The sequence below is a fragment of the Eleginops maclovinus genome, chromosome 3, assembly GCF_036324505.1.
Source record: "Eleginops maclovinus isolate JMC-PN-2008 ecotype Puerto Natales chromosome 3, JC_Emac_rtc_rv5, whole genome shotgun sequence".
Classification (NCBI taxonomy): Eukaryota; Metazoa; Chordata; class Actinopteri; order Perciformes; family Eleginopidae; genus Eleginops; species Eleginops maclovinus.
The window spans coordinates 23093088-23110406 of NC_086351.1; the positions used below are offsets into that span (position 1 = coordinate 23093088).

Below are 17319 nucleotides of genomic sequence, written 5' to 3' on the forward strand. Positions count from 1 at the left end.
GGGAGTTGGCTGGGTACAGGCTCTGTGGAGGCAGCAGCACCCTCACCTGGAGGGCTTTCTGGTTCTGGCATGGTTTGTGTCTCCCACTGCTCGCTGGTCACCCGCTGGGGGCAAGTTTGTAGGACCTGGGTTACTTCCTGAGTGGACAAACGAGAGAGAGCATCGGCATTTGAGTTACTCTGCCCCCGTCTGTATTGGATGTCGAAGTCGAATGCAGACAGCCGCGACACCCACCGCTGGCCCGTAGCATCCAGCTTCGCTGAGGTCATCACATACTTAAGGGGGTTGTTGTCTGTCTGAACAGAGAACTTGCGTCCGTAGAGATGGTCATAGAACTTATCTGTCACCGCCCACTTTAGAGCGAGGAACTCGAGTTTGTGTGCAGGATACCTCGTCTCTGCCGGGCTCAAACCTCTGCTGGCGTAGGCTATGACCCTCTCAGCTCCATCCTGCACCTGTGCCAAAACAGCGCCAAGCCCACCCCCAGAGGCGTCAGTCTGAAGGAGAAACGGCAGGCTGTAGTCTGGGTAGCCCAGTACGGGAGCAGTCATCAGCTTTCTTTTTAGGGACTGAAATGCCTCCTCACACTCATTAGTCCACAGGAAGGGTGGATTTGGGTTCCATGGTGGGGGCTTGTTGCAGGACCATGGGAGGATTTAATGTCTGAGGCCACAGCAGAGGTTGCCTCCAGCCTTAATGGGGAATCTGCATAGTCACTCCACATTTTGTCTCACTAGCTGGGGCTGAATCTGTATACTGCAAGGCTACCTCAGAATGTAAATGTTGTACGTGAGATTATTATGTCTTGTATGATAACGTGTCATGAAGTATGTGCAACACTATTATCAAATTTTAACACAACCTTGTACACAAACTTCTAAAATGTCAAGAATAGCAATTAACCACTAGCACTACCACTTCATAATATTGTTACTAAATGAAATTTCTTTCAAAGCATTTTTTTTTTTTTTTTTTTTTTACACAAAAATCACACACTTTAATGTCCCACTCAATGTTTGGAAGGATACGCTGGTGAAGGTGGACGTTCTTCCACTGCACTCTCCAGAAGCAGGCATGCAACAGTAAGCAACTGTCCCTTATGCCCAGCCGTATTCTTCACACAGTTTATCAGGAAGAGCTGAAACTGGGCACACCGTCCGCTCACTGATGAAGATGCAGCCCGGGCATCCAGCGTTGTTTGGGATGTAGGGCGCTGTCCGTTTCAGTTGCTCTCAGTCTTTGGTCTCGGAGCGTCACAATCCGGGTCACGGCACCAAAGATGTAACCCGCTGCCTCTGGCGCGTCCGCTGCCAGACCCTCTTCACCTCCCCTGGACTCTGCGTTGTGTTTATTAATTGTTGTTTATTTGTCGAGGAGCGAGCGGAGGGAAGGAGACACCGGACACAGGAGTTCGGATTGTGGCTGAGACCTTTTTTTATTCTTCGTTCCACCAGACTTCATGGACACCTTCCAGAACACAGGCAGATACACTCTCAATAAATCTTCTTAAACAATAATCAACTTAAAAAAAAAACAACAACAACATATATCACAAAATAAAAAAATAAACATCACTGTTAAACCGCCAACACCAGACACACATTCCCGCCCTGCTCACACAGGCCCCAGTAGCATGCTAGCCACCCACTCACCACACGATTAAGACGTCAAACAGTCAAACACAATGTTAATAACAACAGCGGACTTTAGTCGGACATGTGACTGAACAATAAACGTGAGCAAACCAACAAAAAAAGGAATCGGTTCTAACATAACATTTGATAATGCGGGACGCTATGACCACGCTTACCTTCCAGAACACAGGCAGATACACTAAAAAAAACATGGCGTCCCTCCCGGAGCAAACCTCAGAAACTTGCGTTAACAGCGCCACAGTGCCACCCTGTGGCGCAAACAGGTCACTACCTTACACATACATACATACATACATACATACATACATACACACACATACATTTATTTTATGTCTACCATAGTTGCATTTCAGTTTTTCATTTCATATCAGACGACTAGGCAAAGATTATTTTCTAACACGTCACATCAGATCTCATAAAGGAACCAGTTTATGTTTATATATATTTACTCACATTGCATGAATGAACTACCAACACTTGGTTTGGCCGGGGCTTTTCCACAGCTGTTATCCTCACTGTTTCCCCATTAATCCTCCTCATTCTACCAACATCTCACCAATACTGATTTTTGGGGAATGATACTACCTTCACAATCACTCGATATACGCTGATATTGAGTCTGAAAATTAACCAACTATGTTCTGTATAAATACTGTATGTAAAAAGCAAATTAAGTTGTTACTGTTGTATTTCTAGCCAATGCCAGTGGTTGTTTGGGTATGAATACAGGAAGTAAGAATATTATAAATACAGTTTGCACTGCCACTAAGTCAGAACTAAATAACCACAGAATATAGACACAAAGTAATAAACTATATCTGTTGTTGCAACAACCATGCAACAACTCAATAAAAGGTACAACAGGAGATAATAAAACGCCCCACATGATACCAAAACCTCCCACTTAGCTGCACTACAGACAGCTTCAGGCACAGCAGTGGAACACAGCACACTCCCCCCCTCTACTGGAGGCACTGCATCAACACCATCTGTCAGTGAAAAAATAAATAAATCACACAGCAATAATGTTTCAGCAATATGTATTTATGCAGCTTTTACCAGATATGGAAGAAGCACTCAGATTTGGTACTTACAGTAATAAAAAGTAGAAGTACCAGAGTATATACCTTGCCCAGTATGACATTTAAATTGCAAATGTAACCATTACAACAAAGATCATGAATGTATTCCCCTACCCTTTCACTACAACTGGGACGGCACATTTGAATTTTAGAGACTGTGTGTGGATTAGCCAGTCTGCCTGCACTTGTGTTAGGTGTTCTGCAGACTGTGCTTTCTGTGTGAAGAGAAAACACATTGAAAGATAAGAGGATGCATTACAAGTTGTGATCACTGCATCACTTCATTTGCATCATGGTATAATTATGTTTTGTTTTTTTTAGAGCCTCTCTGTAATTGCTGCTTATTGAACTCCACATTGTGCAATAAGAAAGCCAGATGATAATTCCTGACTAGTCAAACTATGATGTGCACACGCACATCTGGAGTTTACTAATGTTAAAAAACATTTAATATGCAATGCAAGGAGGAACCAAAAGCAACATATTGTGTTGTACTTATTTTATATCATTTTATCTTTGATGTTTGGGATTGAATATCGTTTTAATTGTTGTTGTTGTTGTTGTTGTTGTCGTCGTCGTTGTTGTTGTGTTATGCTGTTAATGAACATTTGTATTTAAAAAGGTGATAAACACTATTATTTACCAAATACAAATTTCCAAAACCACAAATTAACAAAAGTAGGTATATTGATTAAAATTATGAATTTACTTATAAACACATGATAAATGATATAGTACCGTAAACTACAAAGAATAAGAAAAATAAGGCTTAATATCAGAATTTGCAGTAACAAAAAATAAAATAAAGTTAAATAATAATTACAACAGTCAAAGATCACCGATCACATAATTGTGACAAATATGTTTAAAACATTTCGTTTTATGGATTGGTCATAGCACTTGGATTCATTTAATTATAATTATTTTTGCTATATTGATTTATATCAGCTATCACATGCAGAGCTGCCCGGCTGCCCGGCTGCTGCATTCAGGTTTATTATTAGAGTTTGAGAGTCATGGGACAGGCACGGGATTACTCCAGCAGATCACTTAGTCAACGTTGAATATTTAAATGGAATGTTAGCTTCTAGTGCAGACTACTTGTCTACACATCACAGAGGGGGAATCCGGAGAGGCACAAAACATGTCCTGTCAAAACTGTATGTTTCAAAGTATGCTAGAATGGCAGTTAAAACCCTTCAAGAAACTATTTTCCAGCAGTAAAATATAACGTGAGAGTTTACAACAATTTGTTACCTCACTGAGAACTTGTGTTAACCACCGTTGCTGCTGTCAGTGAACGCATCATCACAGCAACGTTGGATTATAGCTCGGTACGCGTGACGTCACAGGCTGGGTTCGCTAATTCTGATTTAGAAATATTAATCTGAGACATTTGGACAACAGACACTGCAAACGTCAGCTTCTCTGCCAAGTAAGACATTTACTGTAAATATCTTACATTTGTATTAGCAGGAATGTTTTAAAGCTGCTGTGTACAACACTAACATATCTAGGTTTAATTTGATGCACGTGACATATTGTTGTTACCGTTGAATGACGACTGTTGATATAATGTTTGTTTTATGCTAGAGTGAAATGCTTAGTTTACAGCAGTAGAGACGGTTAGTATGGTGTCATTAGGCTGTAGTCTGTATGGCTGTGTGCTTATTTTCGTTCCAGAATTATCTGGCACGATCCACGCGATGATTTGGGTTTGGCTCGCGCGCGCCTCTGTTATTCTTTATATAGCGGCAGCCTCTTTATTGTACACAGTGAGGAAGAGGAGAGCAGGTCCGCTCCTCCGTTACATGCTGTTTGTACTCCATCATGTTAGATTACACACTATATCACAATTACTCAATACCTTGGGAAGCCCACATATAGGCAATGGCGGAATAAATAGGCTACTTAGATATTATACTTAAGTAAGAGAAGCGATACTAACTTGATAAAATACTCTAAAGTAAAAACATAAATCCCTGGTTTACCATCACACACACAACAACACAGACTATGATACCACTGTGGTACAATATACTGTCATGTACTACTTAGTATTTAAATATTTACTATTTTTATTATACTTTATTATTTACTACTGTTTTGGCAACAACCTCATTATGTTCTATTTGTTTCACTTGTTTATAATGTTGTTACCTGTCTTTTGTACTTTGAATGTGTACTTATTACATTTGTTTTATTAATGTGTGCCTGCCACTTTAAAAAAAAAACAATCCGGTTTTATTTTGTCTTTATAGGGACTCTATAAAGACAAAATAAAATGTAAATGTGCCATCTCTCAGACAGATAAACACATTCTGATCTGATATTTTGCAAATAAAAAAGTAATGGGATCAAAAAATAGTTAAACTTCCAAAAGTAAAAGTACAAAAATGACGACCTATTTCAGAATCATTGTGATTATTGAGTGTGTATCACAGCTGACATTAAATGACAACTAAAACTATAAAGTTACTAGTAATTTAAGTCAAATAAATCAACTTAAATATAATATTGTCTTTCAAAATGTAGTGCAGTGGAAGTAAAAAGATAAAATGGTTCATCTCAAGTACCTCTGAATGGTACTTATTTACTTTACTTTATTTGTAATGTAGTTAAACTACTTTAATACATCGCATCCCTCATAATACCTTTGCATTCATGTTCTTCAAAGGCTCTGTAATTGTGAAGGATTTTAGATTAAAAGATAAACTCGAGGATGGAAGTTGGCATCAAATGTCATTTGTATTTAAGATTTAAAGTCAGAGTGACTAACTTTACGTACATACACACTATGTCATGCTATGTTATACCTTTCAGAGAAATCTGATATTGGTGAGACTACTTAACACTATAAGTAGTTTCAATACAAAAACTGAATTTCTCTGAAGTATAAATATATTCTGATGAGACGAAGTGTGCTTTATTCGCTCCCTGTGTGTGTGTTTAGCTCGTGTTTCTTGTCGGTGACAGTGAGACGTCAGGATGTCCTACATGAGCGCAGACAGCAGCTGGTCCCAGCCCAGGGACTTCAGCAGCCTCATCCACACATGCAGCTCCAACATCCAGAAGATCAGCCAGAACTGTGAGTACTTCCTGTCACACACAGCAGAAAACAACCTGTTCAATACCAGATCACTAGTCAACACATCAAATTCAAATGTAAAGGTTTTATTATAGAATGCACAAAAACTACAGTGTGGGAAAGGAAAGTCTCACTGTAAGACCAACACAGTGCAACATACAATATACTTAAGACACAAAGAAATAGGTAATAAAATAGTGTAATCAAAAGTATTGATACAGTGGTGCAAGTAAAATGCAGGATTAAGTATATGTAAAAAAAAGAATAAGATAAAAGAGAATGCAGATTAAAATGATGTACAGTAGAATATATTTACTTTAATGATATGAACAGATTTAGGGACTAACGGATCGCATGTGACAGGAATATCTAATCAGGATACAAAAACGCTGTATTCCGTTACATAAAAGATATCAGATTACTGTTACATTTATAACATTGGGGATTACTAGCAGGATTACAATGTTATTAACACCTAAAAAGAGCATATTATGTTGGTCAGATGTTATTTTAAACATAAATACAATAAATAGTTTGACAGGTAAATAGTACCCTTAAATTGTAACAGAATACATTTTGCAGTAACCCTCCCTTCCCTGTCTAATAAAATTGTCCCTTTTCTCCTCAGCTGGTCAGATGAAAAACCTCCTCAACCAACCGGGACAGAGACAGGAGAGCTCCGAGCTGAAGGAGAAGCTGTGAGTACTGACCTGGGACCAGCAGTGCCCTGGATAATATCTCAGAGAATAAGGATTTGAGCTGTATGTCATGTGTGTGTGTTCCCCTGCAGCCAACAGCTCCAGCACTACACCAACCAGCTGGCTAAAGAAACCAACAGACACCTGAAGGAACTGGGGGCACTGCCCCCCCCACTGTCTCCATCAGAACAGGTCAGCCCACACCAGTGACATGTGGTGAGGTCCATGGGTAAAGAGGCACTGGGTAGTATCAGAGCCACAGTTACACCCATATGAACCCCAAAGAGGAAGCTGGAATTCACCATTTGATTGGGAGGTTACACACTGACTTACCTAGTGGTGAGGTAACTGTGTGTCTCATATTAGACTTATTTAAAACACACACATAGGCCTGCAGGTCAGTATTCAATGACGTCTCCCTCTATTTGAAGCAGAGTCCTGGGAAATTGGTGATTTTGACTATAAAAACTGATAGGGATCAAACTGAAATTATCCATTAAAATACAATGTATAGTATTATTATTATCTTCTATTGTTTTACTTTATGTGACTTCTACTTTCATTGAAGTCTGACAGCGGCATCCCCTGACTGCATGTCTCTGTACCAACTCTTGAATAAACCATTAGCTTTGGATAGATCAACATATCGTTGTATGCTGAAGCATTTAAACTTCCTTAAGTCAGTGAAATCATAGGGAATGAATACCATGATATTCTTATTCCACGATCAGATCAGTCTTGATGTGTCATCAAAAACCCAGAGCTGGGGACAATAGAGAAAAGAGAAACTTAATATCACTGCATGTAGCCGATAGCATACTGATGATGAGAGTTTGCTCACAGTCCAGCCCAGAAAAATACTAAAGCGAAGAACTAAATCATTTCCCTTGTTGGATGCTGATGCCTTACATCTAAGGGCGTAACAAATTGCTCACCACCACTTTGTAACAAAAGCATGGTTTTTGGAAGGCCACTTTAACATTAAACATGCAGGACATACAATAACAAACTTACTGTGGGGTTCTAACTGAGACCATTACAGGACTGGAGTCTGCAGGGCCCAGCAGAGGGCGCTCAAATCAAAGCTAATACAAAATAATAACAATCTACTAAATATATTAAACAGAAATGCACTACTTTAACTGGAGAAATGCCTTGTAAACACAAATGAACATTTAAAATGGTGCCTTCCATTTAAAAGAATGTCGCATTTGTGGTGATTATGATTTATGTAGAGATGATAGAATAATCGTGTGCGTCCTTCTTGAATGTGGAGAGAATGATGCTTAATTTACTGACATACTCCAGGATGTGAAGTGGGAGTAGGCTGCATCAAAATCTCCGTCTTGCCTTCTTCTGTTAGAATTACAAACCAATGAATAAGAGTACCCTTTATTTATATTAAATAAGCAGCCAGTTCATTTTTGTTCACTAGTTGATCATTTCATTCACGAGTTACAGCATATTGGCTGAGAAACTGACATCTTTCAAATGCTGATTATGAATATAACAAAAGAAGAAGGTACACTTAACAATATTAAAGGTTTAGGATCCAGGGCCTGCTGTGGGATCTTTTGAGTGATCTCAGAGTTGATTTGTTTTTCCTGCATTATCTTTGATTTATCCTCTCTAATAAAAAAATAAAACACAATCCATGTTGCCTGTAGATGAAATATACTTTAAAATAATAACAGACCTTTGAGACGCTCAACACCTGCAAACAGCAGATTCAGGCATGTCATCACCAAAGCTTTTACAAAATGTTTTGGTGGAAAAAAACAGCAAAAAGCCAGAATGACAGACAGGTTGTTGCTGGCCAACTTTAGAATCTGCAGTAAAAAACTAAAATCTTGAAAATGTTATCAAACATGCAGGGCCTCAATACAAAATGAACTCCTACATCTGTGTTCCTGTTACAAGACTCTCAACAATATTCCTTTCTCTTTTTTTTTTCTCTCACAGAGGCAGCAGAAGCTTCAGAGGGAGCGTTTGATGAACGATTTCTCTGCAGCCCTCAACAACTTCCAGGTGGTTCAGCGGAGGGCAGCGGAGAGAGAGAAGGAGTCCGTGGCCAGAGCCCGGGCCGGGTCCAGAGTGCTGGTGAGGACCGGCTTACTGTGACACCACTTAAAGATTACTCTTAAACAAATAGCATTATATTAATAGGATATCAAAGTAATGCATGCTGATGTTCACAATCTGTTTTGTAACTGTCTACAGGGAGATGGAGGCAATGTGACTGACCAGCTGGTTACATATGAAGAGTAAGGGTTTCTAAATCTTTCACCTTCAGCTCATTCCACCCTCTATTTAGTTTTAAAACACAATTTTAGATTGAGAAAGCCACAGCAAGCCTGAAATACAGTATGCTGTACTTCTCTTCTTTGAGTCACTGCACACTGTTTCATCAGTACATGGCTATTGTTAAAGACAATAATGAAGTGAACACCTATGGGTGTGTGAGAACCCCAAAAAACTACATGACCCCTCGGTATTATCTGTACTCTCAAATATAAATGATTACACCAAGACATTTAAAGTTGCCAAGTACATTTTTGCTGAAAATAGTATCACCTTATAGTTAGCTTTTTTGTCGGCTGTATACTGGCCAATGAGTGAAAACAAAAGTCAATGCCTCCTTTTGGAACCAAGGCTCTTAAAGCAGCCTGTAATGAAGCTCTTGCTGGTAGGGAACAAAGACAACAATACAGGGTGTACAGTTAGGACACAGAAAAAGATTTCCTTTGAAAGTGTATTATTAACTGAATATAATTCATATGTAGATGCACAGGCACAAAATGTGAGTTTGGATCTAAAGAAAATTAACAAAAATCAGCAATAACCTACATTAAATCTAACTATTACAAGTGCAGCTACTTATACACGGATAAAGGATGCCCCTTTATATAAACTTGCTACTAAATACCATAAACCGCTTAGTAAACATATAACGTCACGGAAAAACAGAAACTACTTTATTTTAATAAGCTGCTAATGCTCAAAGACGCACTTATAAACAAACTGACACTAAAGTGTTCAACGGAAAGTGAATCTAAACAGCTAGCCAGCATCATTTGAATTTGAAGGGGGCGGACCCTAGCTACGGATTAGATGTCTCTGCTCAGGCTTCTTCACATTAGGTAAGCCTTTTGTACACACAACTACTTCACACGTCTATAAACACATGAATGATGAACGGTAAAAGGCAACAGGCAGAATATGTGTGATGGATCGACTTTTCCTCTCCCCATGTCGGTTGTTTTAAGGCAATCTGGGATGTGTAACATTCAAGTAGCCTCAGGGGAAGTCGGAGCAGTTTTACATTTAACTACATCAGCTCAAAGAATGTCACAAATTGCTACATCGCTGTGAAATAAAGTGTGTGTTCTTGCAGTGAAGATGAGTGGAGTGAGAGCCAGACTCAGACTGAGGAGCCCCCCATCACAGAGGAGGACCTGGAGATCATCAGGGAGAGAGAGACCAACATCAGACAGCTGGAGGTACAGTACAGCCCCCCTACCTCCCTCTCAGAAGGATGGACTGTGTAGCTCTGTCCCCCAGCTAACCCCTCCCCCTGTCCTCCCCAGGCCAACATCATGGACGTGAACCAGATCTTCAAGGACCTGGCTGTGATGATCCACGATCAGGGGGAGATGATCGGTGAGTCAGAAGACATTCAGAAAGTTGATGCTTTACACATGAGGTTTGGATGTGCTCATGTCCCCCCCCCTGTGTGTTGATAAACAGACACCATAGAGGCCCATGTGGAGAGTGCTGAGGTGCATGTAGACAGGGGGACCGTCCAGCTGCAGAAGGCTTCCTATTACAAGGTAAGAGTAATGGAAACCTGCATGAAAACACCATAATAACATAAACAGTAAAGCATGTATAAGAGAACAGGTTTTGTAAATTCTAGGTGAGAATCCAAAACAACAAGAAGTTGATGCTTCTTACAACTGGTGTCTGTCACAACCTCATATTCCTATAAACTGAGTTTTTTGGCACTTACGTAGCCTTACAATAAAGACAGATTGATAGTACTGAATATGGAACTATAGTAAAACTTATTTAAGAAGCCCAATTAGAACGGGGTCCAAGAGAGCGGTTGGCAGCTTAAAAGAAGAAATTGTTGAAGAGTAGTCGATGTCAGGTTTAACCGCGGTTTATTACGGTAACCACAAGTGAATTATTTTAAATTCTGAGATTAAAGTCAAGATTTTTCTCAGAATTCCAACTTTAATCTCTGAATTGTAAAATAAAAAAAGGCTCAAAAGTCTCAAATACCCTTAAGATGAGGCCCTAATCCTCTTCCTTAGTTCATAGAGTTCCTGTGGTAGAAGATAAATTGGTACTGCTTAAGGCCAGGAGGTTACTCATTTTGTCTATAATTATAATTGTATCATTAACGAAGCTGATCAATGAAGGAGTTGTCGTAATAGAGCTTTGGCTCTCTGTCAGGGCAAGAATCTGGAGTTTCCCGTGTCCTTCTTTGATAATGAGCTGATCTAAGAAAACATAGCATGACGGAAAGCCTTATTATATATTTTAATATTATATAACCAGAGTAAACACGTTTTTTTAATTTTCAGGTTTCTTCCTGTGATTTGTCCACAATAAGACCTATTACAGTAGTTGATTCATGCAGTGTATAATAATTAATAAACTGTAATATCAATTTCCGCTCCACTGTGTCCTGACTCTGACTCGATCCCTTGTTGTGTGCAGAGGAAGTCCCGTAAGAGGATGTGCATTCTGTCCATGGTGCTGTCGCTGGTGCTCATCATCTTCATCATCATCATCTGGCAGGCACTCAAATAAGAGGAGACGCACCTTCAGAGGACCTCCAGTGTGTGTGTGTGTGTGTGTGTGTGTGTGTGTGTGTGTGTATGACAGAGAGACAAAGAGTGTTTTATGTGTGTAAATGAGTTTAAAGATTCTAACACACTAACAGCTAACCGCGCCCCTTTATCCAGCCACAGTGTGTCTGACTGTGGCTGGATTTATAAATGTTTTTATGTTCTGGGTGTTTTTAGGCTAACAGCAAACCAAATCTGCCAATATGTTGTGGTATATTAAACTATTTTTATTTCTCTGTCTAAAATCGTCAAGTGTTCAGTGTTTTTGGGACACTAAAACTCCACTGAGACTACTATTATTTATACAGCCACTCTGTGTGTGTGTGTGTGTGTGTGTGTGTGTGTGTGTGTGTGTGTGTGTGTGTGTGTGTGTGTGTGTGTGTGTGTGTGTGTGTGTGTGTGTGTGTGTGTGTAATAAACACTACATTCCAACACATAAAAAGTACATTTCCTTCAGTGTAACCTTTGTCGCTACTGTAGGACGGTGTCAGATGCAATCTTTTTTACAGTATGTGACCCTGTGTTGTTTGAATATGAAGTTTGTTTGCAGTATAAGGAGTGTTTTCCCAATGCGAATGTAAAAGGAAATATCAAGTGTTTCGGTCTGTCCTGAGAAATTAGTTTGGTCCTCTGTATGTGCCCAGCTGAGAGAGAATATAAAACAGTTCAAGTGCTGCACATGTCATGTCTCATTTTGTCCACCAGAGGCACCAGCTGCCCTGATCTTAAAGAGGCCCTATTATACTTCGTGGGGTTTTCCTTTTCTGTAGTGTGTTATAGAGATGTTTGTTCATGTAAAGGGTCTGCAAAGGCTAAATAAAATACAAATAAACAGCAAAATGTACTTCAGTCCAAAATCAAAACATACTATATTTTATAATATAGCAATTATAATTGCTGATGCATTCATCAGTTTATCATTTTAATTTTGCAGCTGTTAAAGGATAAGATAACACTGGAGTCTGAAGACCTGCTGCACCCGCCCTTGCACGATGTCTTTCCCGCCCGTTCAACTGCAATGTCTTCTTATTAGGCATAACCATTTTGTCATTAAAATAAACTTGTTGACAACTCTCACACTACTGTATAATGAGATTTCTTTTTTTTTTCAAACACGTTTATCAAGGAGCAAAAACTAAATGATCAAAGAGAATACATAAATATATGCTGTGATTGATAAAATCAATGTTTGTTGCTTTTAATTATTAACTTAGTTATTATGGCAGCAATATGATGCTGCCCTGGATATCATACACTTTTAGAGAAATGCCAGTCCTTGTATTATATGTTTGCACAAGCAGTATTTCTATTTAAACTACAGATACTAGTCCTGGAACAGAGGCTGCTGTAACTTGTAACTATAAAAACAAAGAAGACATTCTTAGCGTAATTAAACATGTAATAATCATTTGTTTCTATCCTTGCAAGTCCTTCAACTTTAGTGGGTAGAGTGATCTACTCTCTGTACACACATTTAAATATGAATATTACTCTATGACTCAAAAGTGAGGTTTTTAGAGAAGCACAGATATTTATCTTGTACTTTAGGTCAGCTATGTAATTACCTGATGGAGTGATAATCAGCGCTGAATTGTACTTATACACACTAACATAAATGTATTTAATAAAAGTAACTTCTCTGACCAGAACCCAACAGGAAGCTGCTGTGTGTCCTGCTACTGAACTATTGAATCTTCCATCAGTGCTGGTGCTCTCAGAGGAACTCCAGATGTTTGAGTCGTAGGTGGCAGTGAAATGTCTGCATGACAACAACCACCAATAACAAGATGACAGAGTGTGGGATGTAATGAAGATAACATTGTGGTTGTCGTGGTGACACACCGTCTTACGGCGGTGAAGGAGCACTGAATGGTCCTCTACACCTCCCTGAAAGGTGCTCAGGTCTGAGCAGTGCACCCCCGCTGCCATGAATCAGCACTCCACACAGCATGAGTTCGCTTTCATTTTTATAAGACGAGCTGACACATCCATCAACAAGTTAGGGACTTCATTTAGTCGTATCATTCCTGAGCACGAGAATGTATTTGGTCTAAACTAAATTATTGGACAAATTGAGATAAAGAATAGAATTTATATGACATTGATTTAGAAGAACTTTAATCAGCAACTAAATATCCATGAAGCATCTGAGCAACCAGAGAATTTAAAGGTGTCCTATTGTGCTCTTGTGCTTTTCCCTTTCGTGTAGCGTGTTATTTAGTTTGTTGTGCATGTTAATGGTCTGCAAATGCTAAAATCCCAAATTCCCTCTAGAGGGAGTTTCCCTGGGTGGTACGACCCAGATTGGTTGACTGAAACATTTTTGATAGCAGACACTTTTTGTGACTCCTTTGGATCCCTCAATCTTCTGAACTTCATCAATTGATCAAGGCTGACACTTTTTAATCCGGGTTAGTTAAAATAAAAATTAATCTGTAATCCTGCTAGTACTCCTCAATTCATATAAATGTAACAGGAACTGTTTTTCTTTTGCTTAACTGTAAGGGAATACAGTTACTTGTTTTGTATGCTGATTACATAATGCTGTTACGTGTAATCTGTTACTCCCCAAACCTGAGTTTTATGTCTATTGGGTTTATGTTGTACGTGTGGATGTACGGCCGCTCTCACTGTACATGTGTGTGTTGTGTCATCTTTATGGTTTAAAGAGTAAATGTGACAGCCCAAATGTGAAGTTAGCCGTACCCTCCCGTCTCCCCCTGGACTTTGTAGAGAAAGTCTGTGTTCCTTGAGAGAATAGAAACCTCTTGGGTAACGGCGAAAAAAGGTCAGATAGAAATCTTCTGTCTCCTCTTCTCTAATTATGCGGGGGGATAAAGGGAGCCAATCTCCTTTTCAAATCCTCTTTTGTTGGGGGGGGCCTTACAAATCGTCTGTGCTCTTCTTTCATTTCCTGTTACAAAGACTTGAACGCACATCATTTGCATTGATCTGCATTGCTGATGTGCAGAGATCCAGCAATTGTGACAAAAATACTTCCCTCAATTTGCACTGTATGAGGAGAGGGAATGTCTTGATGGCGAGAAATGAAAATCAAATGGGCTCAGTTTCCCTCCGAGGTGCAGATTTCATTCTTCTTCATGGACCTTTGATGGGTTGGGTCAAATGAAGAATGGCTTTATGAAATAACCCTCACCTCAGATAAAAAGCAGCCTCTTTTGAGCTTTTTGCCTTTACCTCACTCTTCAAATTGATTTTAGGATAATGTCACATGCCTCTTACTCTCTGATTCCCACGCCTCAAGCCCACCTTAAGCACTCCTCCGCCGCCAGCTTTTTCACACTTTCTCTATAGCTCCCTATAAGTCACTGTTCCATCAACAAGGTACAACAGGAAGAGTTGGGAGGGTTACATAAAAAAAAGTATGTGTTAAAAAAGACATCTGAAACTGCAGAACTTTTATTTACTGATTGAAATGTATTGACCCATGTCGGCTACTTTAGGTATAGGTTCTGAGGTTCAATTTTTTGCTAGGAGGAGATTTTGGTAACTGGCTCTGAAATATTAATTAAATCACCTCTATTAGAAATAAGGAAATCAGGAAATCCACACTAAATGTAGATGGACTCATTCTAAGCTAACAAAAAACTAAATAATTATTACTTTCAGGTGATTATACGCATATGAAAATTCTGAATATTATCCCCTAAATCTTGTTCCTTTGACACAAGAGAATGAACAATTGATTAACTGTTACAGTTCTGGCAGTAATGGAGTCCTGGAAAAGAGTCAGTCTGGTTGTTGGAGCCAAAAAATGTATTTGGTCCTTGTTGATCGTTCATATTATATTATAATTTTTTTACAGTCACTTCCGGCAATTGTCACCTGGGTGTGGCTTAGGTTATTTAGTCCACCTGTGGTGTGCTGCCTGTGTGTGGAAAGAAAAAGAGGGTGATTGTTTGTAATTTTATTTATTAAACATTGTGAAACTTAACTTCAATATGGATTGCTTATTGAGAACTAGTCGAAAAAATGGGCCAAGGTTAACCTGTTCAGTGACATCTTTTATTGAAGTTTTGGTTGCTACACTGAGTTTCCTTTCAGTTTGTGTGAGCCCCTGTCCTATCAACAGAAAGCCCTGCAATGCCAGGAGCTGAGAAAAGAAAAGAGTCCCCCTCACTCAGCTAGTCCTGACATTATTTCAATCGGAGTCAACCAAATTATTAAACACCAGAAAAAAAACTGTATAACCAAACAAAAGCACAAAGCAAAATGCAGTGCTATCTGGCCCTAGAGAGACAGTACTGTGAGGCAGATTAGGCAGTAATAGGCAGATTACCTAAACACAGTGACCGTCAGTGAACACAGAATTATACCATGAACAAGTGCAGACTTACGTGAGCACAGATTTAAAAACAAACATCCTGAATTTGACCAAGCAAAAAAAAAAAAAGAAGCTTTTTCTTGAAGGGAACCATTGCTAAGTTACCTTCCAAAAAATAAAACACAACATCATCTCACCGCTCTGAGAAAAACATCCAAATAGCAACTCACCTCCAGTTTTGGAGGGAATGGCATCCGTCTTCCTGCTCAGTCTTTGCACACAACCGGAACACCAAACATTTCCCTCTCATTTTGAATACTAGGCCACCCCACTGGGAGCAGCTCATCTGATCTAGTGGGAGGAGCCAAGCACCCCATCCATCTATGATACCTTGTTTTTTTTTGGGTGGCACTGGCTCTGTCTGTAGGGGCTTGGACTGGGATCCAAAGGGTCAACAATTCACGTCCCGATTTGACCAAAGAAAAACACAGTGTTGAGAAAATAATTTCCCTGTAAGGGATAAATAAAGTATGTCTTCTTCTATAATTATTCTTTCATACTCACATCAGTGTTATTCTATTTAAATATTAAGTATAGCACATAAATGTTGTTCTTGAGGTTTGCCATTGTTATTATACATATGTATGTGGTGGAAAAAATGAGCGTAGAAAAGGCGTATACATAATAAGAAATAAAAAATATAGATATAGAAATGTGAACAGGAATGAAGTTAATGTAAAAACATAATGAGAAGTCATGAATACATATATATATATATATATATATATATATATATATATATGTATGGTTTCTGTAGCTGTAGTGGGCTGTACAGCATTCACACTAATTACACATATTTACAAATTGACTAAAACATGAATGAAAAAAGAATATGTTTAAAAGTCTAATGTCATGTTTTTTTTAATTCAACAGGTGAACCTATATGTTAATAAAATAGTGTGTGAGAGCTTAAACTGTGTGTATTGAACTAAAACAGAGCTCTGATTGTATTTCTGCTTTTTTAAACTATTGTGTGCTCATGTGTTTCAGTGTTGGTTTACAGGCTGCTGCCTGAATATGCTTTTTGAAAGGCAGGTTTTCCTATAAATAATAGCATGTTTGATCCTATAGTATATATCTTGGTTTCTTCTTTTCTAAGGTCACATTGTTCTGTTGTCTTACGTAATACAATTACTTAAAAATAGTATTGATATTGCTTTAATCTATTTGCATTGCATTTGATATTGAGGTAATCCAAACGTAACTGAAAGCAATCAGGTTACATTACTTTTTTATTTAGAAAAAAGGTAACTAGTGAAAGGATCCCTCCCAACCCTGTTCTACACACACTGATGGTTGTAATGTTGGAGATGAAACCTGAGACCTTCTGGCTGCAGCATGAAACCCTGCAACTGCCCGTCCCCCAACCTAGAGAGATCTATCCAGGGAGAGCTAAAAATAAGAGAGGACTGGCAGCCATGGCTCGGATTAATTATTGCTGTGTGTCTCTCAGGAGTGTGTTTTGGAGAATCTGGAGTGTGATTGGACACATCTGCTCCTAACAGTGAAAATATAAACATCATTCCTTATATGCGCACCAACATTACTGCTGCTTGGCCATTTGTCTTGTGTGGCTGTCAGGGTTGGGGAGGGTT

At 39.0% G+C, this 17319-nt stretch overlaps 1 protein-coding gene across 1 annotated transcript; it reads left to right on the forward strand.

The window, feature by feature from the left end:
- The first annotated feature begins 3853 nt into the window (after nucleotides 1-3853).
- Nucleotides 3854-12456, forward strand: LOC134861394 (syntaxin-12-like). The gene is made up of 10 exons (XM_063878579.1): nucleotides 3854-4172; nucleotides 5691-5825; nucleotides 6454-6523; nucleotides 6616-6715; nucleotides 8486-8623; nucleotides 8744-8787; nucleotides 9918-10023; nucleotides 10111-10183; nucleotides 10271-10353; nucleotides 11249-12456. The coding sequence occupies exons 2-10, from the start codon at nucleotides 5726-5728 to the stop codon at nucleotides 11339-11341; spliced, it is 807 nt and encodes a 268-aa protein (XP_063734649.1). The 5' UTR covers nucleotides 3854-4172; nucleotides 5691-5725; the 3' UTR covers nucleotides 11342-12456.
- The last annotated feature ends 4863 nt before the right edge of the window (nucleotides 12457-17319 follow it).